General features: G+C 44.6%; 1 protein-coding gene across 1 annotated transcript; it reads left to right on the forward strand.

Moving 5' to 3' along the window:
* Positions 1 to 1788: 1788 nt before the first annotated feature.
* LOC135610341 (phytosulfokine receptor 1-like) lies at positions 1789 to 5567 on the forward strand. Its single transcript, XM_065104736.1, has one exon. It carries the CDS (start codon positions 2092 to 2094, stop codon positions 5230 to 5232), a length of 3141 nt encoding a protein of 1046 aa, XP_064960808.1. The 5' UTR covers positions 1789 to 2091; the 3' UTR covers positions 5233 to 5567.
* The last annotated feature ends 3168 nt before the right edge of the window (positions 5568 to 8735 follow it).

Here is an 8735-nt window from a genome sequence, read left to right on the forward strand (position 1 = left end):
TGGAATAATGAAGTGCAACAGTTTCATTCAACCTTTGTCAACTAAGCAACAAAATTTATGGAATGATTTTGTGGATTACACTTCAACTTAATACTCATACATTACTGTCAAAAATTACTTGTATAAAATATAAAAAAATATATTAATTAAATTTATTGACACTAATTAAATCCAGACTAATTTATAAATGAAATAAAAAAAATTCATCTTGAAACCAAGAATTCAACTTAAAATAAAATGCCTACTCACAATGTCAATCCAAATTACATCAGCCTATGCATAAAAAAGGTAATCTAAATTATAATATGACCAATAGTTCATCTAATTTATAATATTACCATGATTCAATTATTACACATACTTTTAAGAAGAGAGATTTTACATATATATATATTGTCTTATAAAAAAATATTTATTTGGAGGATACACACTTACCACCTCATATAGAACATAAAATTTCTAGTGACCCATATTAATTTATTGGTAGTGTCATCAAACCGGCACACTTGTCGAGTTTACTGATCCTAATATAATACGATGGATTAGTTGAGGCAATGTGAATGATTAGGAAGAGGATTAGAACAAAGACATAGGTTTCCTTCAACGTTAACCTACCCACCTATCGCCATAGACGAAGAAATGTACACACTTCCTACTTCCTCTGCATGCATATATACATGTTGCTAGTTTACGTACTGTACATTTCAAGCAATAGATTGCGACATCAAAGAGATGTGTTCACGCAAGAGAATTAAATTAATTCGATGTTGATCAATCCATTTGAGTGATGAATTAAAAGAATAATCCTCCTCCTTTTATTCTTTTGCTAACAAACAAAAGAAACGAAAAGGAAACTAAGATGCCTCGTAACCTATTGAGCACACACCTTTATCTCTAATCTCTTCTTAATCTAATCCTTAACCTTCTTAAGTACTCTCCCAACAAAGATAATTGTGATTTTTTCCCCAAAAATAAAATCCAAATAATGGGTCCACTTACAAACACTGGTCCATCATGTCGTCGTCATCGCATTGATTGCGTAAATTTACATCCATACGAACAATACAAGACCGGTTTTGTACCGAATTCAGTTGTTGTTTTCCGGTGGGTAGATTTGATGTTTGGTATATAACTGAAGTCAACCTTTACAGTTTATATAAGACTATTACATAGAAAACTAATAGAGCACGTGTGTCTTTAAAAAGTGAGGTAGACGAATTTAATCTTAAGATGAATTTAATGATTAGAACTTTGGTTATCATCAAATTAGCAATATGACCGACACCCACTGCAGGAAAAGCAAAGTCAAAACCACCAAACGAACCAGTACGCATCGAAGGCGTCATAACATGTTCCTCCGGACCATCCTAATGGTCAACTCTCCCAGCGCAGAGAACCCGTGCTCCGTCCCACTCCGTTGTCAGCTTCGCGTAGGAACATGATAACTAAAAGGGGTGGATGGATAAAGGCGAATCGAAACAGTGGGGGTTGAGCTGTGCGGTCGGTCACCGCCGTCGTTGCAAGTCGGGAATTAGGCGAGCCGCCAAAGAAAAAAGAAAAAAGGCAGCGCCGCACGTGTCGGGCCACCGACCCTTTGACCGTTGACCTTTATGCAACCATCTCGCCGCTCGGCGGTCACCGCCAAGTGCCCGTCTCCATGGCTTAACGTTCTTTACCTTTATGGCTGCCCACTCGCGCCAATTTTGGACCAAGTGGAAGGGTTGAACATTTCGATCGGAAGTATTAAATATGGTGGAAAAATGGAAAGCTGGTGGAAGGACAGCCAAAGGGTTGAATAGATGATAGAGGAGTCGTCAAAACCAACCATCCCTCTTTCTCTCTCTATCTTCTGTTGTCTGCTCTGTGCTTCCCAGATTGAGATGAAGTAAGATGGATGGTGGAGTTTTGTGGATGTCAATTGGTAAAAGTGTCTGAGCCAGGCTAAAAGTCCTAAGCGTTGCTTCAAGGATAACAGTGTCTCCTTCACCAATCTCTTGATGTTTCTGTTCTTCTTCTGCTGGATGTCTACTACTCTTGCTTTTATGGCAGGATTCTTGCTTTGACAAGCTCTGGCTCTAGCCATCAGCTGTTATGAGGAGGGGAGGAGACGAGTTTGTCTGTGTTTTGATGCAAAGATTAGTGCTTTTGTGCTTCTTCATCTTATTCCGAGCTGAGCTCACCAATTCCCAGAACCAGAGCTGCAACTCTGGCGACCTGAATGCCCTGCGGGGCTTCTACAGGGGTCTGAAATCAGAGGCGATAGGTTGGAGCATCGATGCCTCTTCTTCCGATTGCTGCAGCTGGGACGGCGTTTCTTGCGGGGATTTCTTCGACTCGGGACGGAGGGTGATTGGGTTGGATCTCCAGAACAAGAGCCTGAAGGGATCCCTGTCTGATTCCTTGGCAGAGTTGGATCACCTCTCATGGCTTAACCTCTCTTCTAATGTTCTTCATGGCACTGTTCCATCAGGGCTGTTTAACCTCAGTCGATTGAAGCGCCTTGATCTCAGCGTGAACAAGATTTCTGGATCGATTCCGGCGGACTTGCACCTTCCCTCGATCGAGTTCTTCAACGTCTCTTACAATGCTTTCGGTGGCGCTCATCCGAATCTTGCTGGGTTGACGAAGATGGTGGTGTTCGATATCAGCTTCAATGAGTTCTCTGGCACCATTGACACTACCATCTGCAATTCTTCAGCTGGAATCCAAGTCCTTCGGTTCTCCATGAACTTTTTCTCTGGTGAATTTCCTCTCGGCTTCGGTAACTGTGGTTCCCTTGAAGAGCTCTCCATTGATATCAATGCTGTGTCTGGGACTTTGCCGGAAGATTTGTTCAAGCTGCCGTTTTTGAGGAGGTTACACTTACAGGAGAACCAGCTCTCTGGTTCACTGAGCTCAAGAATAGGTAATCTCTCTAACCTTGAGCTACTGGACCTCTCGTTCAATTGGTTCTCAGGAAGGATCCCCAACATCTTCAGTAGATTGAGAAAGCTCGAGTATTTCTCTCTTCAGTCAAACAGTTTCAGTGGTCATCTTCCTTACTCCCTGTCGAACTTGTCGCCACTTAGAACGCTCAACCTGAAGAACAATTCGCTGATCGGTGAGATCACTCTGAATTGCACGGCCATGAATCATCTCGGCTCACTCGATCTCGGCTCGAATCTGTTCGCCGGCTCTGTTCCTTCTCATCTTTCTGATTGTGTGGAGCTGAAGACTTTGAATCTCGCCAGGAACAATCTCGTCGGCGAAATTCCAGTCAGCTTCAAGAAGCTCACTTCGCTATCCTACCTCTCACTCTCCAACAACAGCTTGTCCAACATATCTTCTGCATTGACGATCCTGCAGGAAATCCAAAGCCTCACCGGTTTGGTACTCACCAGGAACTTCCAGGACAGCGAGAGGATTCCCATGGATGGGATTCGGGGGTTTCCCAACATCCAGCTTCTTGCTATCGCAAACTGCGGCCTTTCCGGATCGATACCACCATGGTTGTCTGGTTTCACCAAGCTCAATGTGCTGGACTTGTCATGGAATCATTTGGAAGGGATCATTCCTGCATGGATAGGACATCTTGATCATCTTTTCTATCTGGACCTGTCGAACAATTCGCTGGGTGGAGAGATTCCGGATAGCTTGGCGCAGATGAAGGGCCTGATCTCTGGCAGCGCCTCGCAGCCTGGACCTCCAACAGAGGACTTCCCTTTCTTCGTCAGGAAGAACATTAGCGGGAAGGGTTTGCAGTACAATCAAGTCAGCAGTTTCCCACCATCTTTGATCCTGTGCCAGAACAGGCTTGTTGGGCCAATCTTGCCCGGGTTCGGGAACCTCAAAAGGCTACTTGCTTTGGATCTCAGCAGGAACAGTTTATCAGGAACGATTCCGGAGGAGTTGTCGGGGATGGCGAGCTTGGAGACTCTGGATTTGTCGCTCAATGATCTCACCGGAAGCATTCCTTCCTCGCTCAACAAGCTCAACTTTCTGTCAAGTTTCAGGGTGGCCTACAATAATTTGTCCGGCCCGATCCCTGTCGGAGGGCAGTTCTCGACCTTCTCGAGCTCTGATTTCGAGGGGAATCCGGGTCTCTGTGGCTTTCACTTGAATCCATGTGATGCGGGAGGACATGGAGTTTCTGCACGGAGTGTTAGCCGAAGGCGAAGGAACAGAGGTGTGATCATAGGACTGGCCTCCGGCATTGGACTCGGCACGTCGTTCCTTGTCGCTTTCGCTTACTTTCTCGTGTCGAGGACTCGCCATGGTCGACAGGAAGACAGCTTGAGGGTGGCGGCGGATTCGAACGGGGGTCCAGAAGCGGCGGGGTCGAGATTGGTGCTTCTGTTTCAGAACATGAACAGCAGTGAGCTAACCATCGGCGACATCTTGAAATCCACCAACCACTTCGACCAATCCAATATCATCGGGTGTGGAGGCTTCGGCCTGGTGTACAAGGCAACTCTACCAGATGAGAGAAAGGTGGCGATCAAGCGGCTTTCCGGCGACTACTTCCAGATGGAGAGGGAGTTCCAGGCCGAGATAGAAACGCTCTCCCGAGCTCAGCACAGAAACCTTGTGCTGCTTCAAGGATACTGCAAGATCGGCAGCGACAGGCTTCTGATCTACTCCTACATGCAAAATGGGAGCTTGGATTTCTGGCTGCATGAGAAACCCGACGGGGGATCGATACTGGACTGGGAGAAGAGGCTTCGGATAGCTCAAGGAGCAGCAAGGGGATTGGCATACCTGCACCAATCATGCGACCCACACATACTCCACCGTGACATCAAGTCCAGCAACATCCTGCTCGACGACAACTTCGAAGCTCATCTGGCTGATTTCGGGCTTGCGAGGCTCATCTTGCCCTCCGACACCCATGTCACGACCGACTTGGTTGGGACACTAGGCTACATTCCTCCCGAGTACGGCCAGTCCTCGGTTGCTACTTTCAAGGGCGATGTCTACAGCTTTGGGGTTGTTCTGCTGGAGCTGCTCACCGGGAAGAGGCCAGTGGATATGTGCAAACCGAAGGGAGAGAGGGAGCTGATCTCGTGGGTGCTTCAGATGAAGAAGGAGAAGAGGGAGGCCGAGGTGTTTGACCCACACGTATTCGATAGAATGCTTAGCCTGCAGCTGATGAAGGTGCTTCAGATTGCTGGTCTTTGCCTGAGCGACTCTCCTAGGTCCAGACCGCCGTCGAAACAGCTAGTTTCATGGCTCGATAACATCGGCACAGATTGACACCATTTGCCAAAACGAAGGCAAGTCACTCATCTCTCTTTTTGAGACCAGGAGGATTGGCTTCAGACTCGAAAGCTGTGCTAATCTGAAGAAGGAAGCTTTCCCTGCATACAATGATCAGGTAGGAGGTACGTATAGCTTTTCTCTTCCTAGTTACACTTATATGTGCTCGAATCGAGACTCGATTATAGCTGCTGCAACTTCAGAGACGAGCTATGCACATCTCTCCATTTTTGTTTATAGAAATAAAAGGATCATTAAATGTCGGGGCAAAATGCCAAATATTCCTTCTCTTTTATGATCTTAGCACAAGAGTGATAGCATCATCATCTCCATTGCGGTTGCTTTACGATTGATTCATTGAGGGCTTGCATGCAGGAAAATGATCCAAAATATTCCTTCGCCAGTAGAATAATTTCAACCATGCAGGTTACCAAAGTCATGCTAAAAAAAGGCTAATTTTATTTATAGATGCATATCATTTTAATGTTTGGCTATTAAAGAAGGGACAGAAGAACAAGCTATGAACTTCCAATGCACATAAACATGCACATAAATAGGCCCAATGAAGAGAGAGGTTCATGAACAGGAAACCACTGTTGTACAGCGAGCTGAACTGTAGCATCACTGGAACGAAGCATCAATTCTTATCCGGCCTTCATTCTATCTTAGTATCCAGAATGGTACACCTCTCCCTATAAATAGATAGATTATAAATCCATTAATCATTATTATTTTTAATTATAGGAGAGAAACCAGAACCCATAATATTTATGGAGTTAATAAAAAGTTTACAAGACCAACTACATCCCATCCCAAAAATAACAAGATCATAATAATATTAGTCCCAAGACTAGCAACATAATTTAAAAGAAGAACTCATGGGCTTCACTTGTAAAGTAATCTTAGTAATGTTGAGGTTATAAATGCCTAGATCCCCTTCTGATTTAGATTTAGCAATAGTTTTCTAAGAAATCTAAGTGAATTCCATTTGTAGAATCATATTTATGCCAAAGAAAATTCCTAATAGCACTTTCAATACTCTTCATGATAGACTTAGGCATTCACAAAATATTTAGCTAGTGCAAGGGGTCATGTGAGTGATTCTGCCTACACCTACATGGGAAGGAAAGATGAGCTCTATTCCATATATTTAATTTGTTAGAGATTTGGCCAATGAAATAATCAAAAGGCTCTTGAGGCATTATCTAGAGGGAAATCATAGTCCCCAAGTATTTGAAAGGATACCTTACTTCTCTAATATTAAAGAAGACATAAATCTCAACTTTGCTTTCTTTAGGGGTAAGCTTGAAAAAATAAATTTTAGATTTACAAAAGTTAATTTTTTGATTGGTTAAGACCTCATAATGTTGGAAAACCCTAACAATAGTTAGCCCTAAAACATAAGAGATATACAAGTTAACTTGAATTTGTATTTTAAATGAAAAGAGATAAGGTTATCAGAATCAATAGCATGATTTAGCAAGTGAGAAAGAAGTTAAACAACCAAAATATATAGGTTAAGAGAGAGGGGATTCTTTTGTCTAACACTCATTTGACCTTTAAAATAAGATAAGATGATTAAGATGATTGATCATGATTGATGCATCAAGAAAAAGAGGAGGATAAGACACATTCCATAATAAAAGCAATAAATTTAGGAGGAAAGTTGAAGGCCACCAAGGTTGCTTTTCATGATAGATGGTTAGACCTTTTCAAAGTCAATTTTAATCGATATAAGAATTTTTTTTTTCCATTACAACCATAGAGGAAATGGGCTAATTTTTAAGTAACTAGAATGTTATCATAGGAATGGGCCAATTTTTAAGCAACTAAGATGTTATCGTAGATAGTGTGATCCTTAACGAAAGTCAACTACTCAAAAGAGATTAGCTTATTTAAGAAATGTTTGATGTAAGAATTTTGGTAAGAATACGATAATTAATATTACAAATGGAGATATGTCAAAAATCTCTCAGGATTCTTGTATTTAGGAATGAAAATAATGAGAGTATTTGTCCAATCTTAATGAAGGACTATAGAATTATGAAACTAAATAAGAGACTATATTAGAGAGTCTTTCATGATATCTCAATAATGTCTATAAAACTAACGATCAATTTATTCAGCCTTGAACTCTCTTATCAAGAGAAACAATGAAAATTTAAATTTTCTCATAAGACAAATATTTGATCCGATTAAAAGTCTTATGACTCTGAATCCCACTAAAAGAATACCATACAAGAGTGGGGTGCAAGAGTTATCATCCAACTAAAGATTATGGTCAGTAAATTCAAACATAATAGTTTTATGATGGTCAATGATAACGCTATTCACCTTAAAGTGGTGGATATAGTTTTGCTTATGACACCAAGTAATAAGGTTCATGGTTTTCCTCATTGATCCACTTAGTTTTAGCCTTACATCATTATTTGGTATTAACTTTGATATGGCAAAAAATGGTAAACCCCACTCCCGGCAACGCCCCCCGCACGTGGACAGGCGGGGCGCCCAGGGAGAGCATGTGGGCAACGGTCTTCGTCCGGACGTCAGCCTCGCTGAGCCCACAGCCCCTCAGTTGACCCAGCACAGTAGGACGAGACAGAAGTAGGTAGCGGTTGAAGCTCGCCCATACCCTGCGATTCCCCGATCCCATACGCAACGTCCTCGGCGATGTCGGACGCCATCAGGGGTACGGCCCCGACCGACAGGATGACACGCCCGATAACGCCGAGCTCCCCTATAAACGTCCTCCAGCCGGAGGGAAGAGGTCGGACTTTACTCCCCGAACAACCGCCCCCTCATCTCTCTAACTTGATCGTCGGAGGGGTCGGGTCGAGCCGACCCGACCTTTGTGCAGGTATCAAGCCTAGGTCTCCCGCCCGGGATGCGCAGGCGAGGAGTCCCCGCTCGGAGGAAGTCGCTGCACCACCCCGAGCCCGAGGCCGCACCCGTCCACCTCGGTGGAGACGAGTATCGTCCCAGGGAGATCCGCGCCATTCGGACCCCCGAACGAGCCGAGATGACCCCTCGGATCATGGCTAAGAAAAAAAGGTGTTTACCCTAACATAATGGCGCTAGAAAGAGGGCCGGTCCGAATGTCAAGCGAACAACAAGCTCACTCTGACGAACCCCCAGCCATCCGGTCGCACACGACCGGCGCAACGGAAGAACATCCCCAACAGGAGGGGGTTCGGGACGAGCGCCCCGCTGCGATCTCGGAGCGCTATTGGCGGCTGTTCAACGATCCGGGTCTATCGCCACCCATCGCCAATCCCGGTGGCCCGTTACCCGTGCCACCCGAAGCCTTTTACGACCTCACGCACCAGGTCCGGGCCCTCGCGGGAGTGATGCAAACCATCATCCCGCTGGTCTCTCCCCCAACGTCTTCACACTCAACCCTACCTCCACCACGGCAACGGGCCACCGTCCAAAACCCCGCACCGCTCCCCGAGTCTCCCGCTTCGCCTCCTGGCCAATCGACCCAACCCGGGAGCCGAGGA

Source organism: Musa acuminata, chromosome BXJ2-4 (assembly GCF_036884655.1).
Source record: "Musa acuminata AAA Group cultivar baxijiao chromosome BXJ2-4, Cavendish_Baxijiao_AAA, whole genome shotgun sequence".
NCBI classification, from domain to species: Eukaryota; Viridiplantae; Streptophyta; class Magnoliopsida; order Zingiberales; family Musaceae; genus Musa; species Musa acuminata.

Bases quoted from the DNA above. Each gene is read 5' to 3' on its own strand.
- LOC135610341 (XM_065104736.1), top strand. From the start codon at position 2,092: ATGAGGAGGGGAGGAGACGAGTTTGTCTGTGTTTTGATGCAAAGATTA.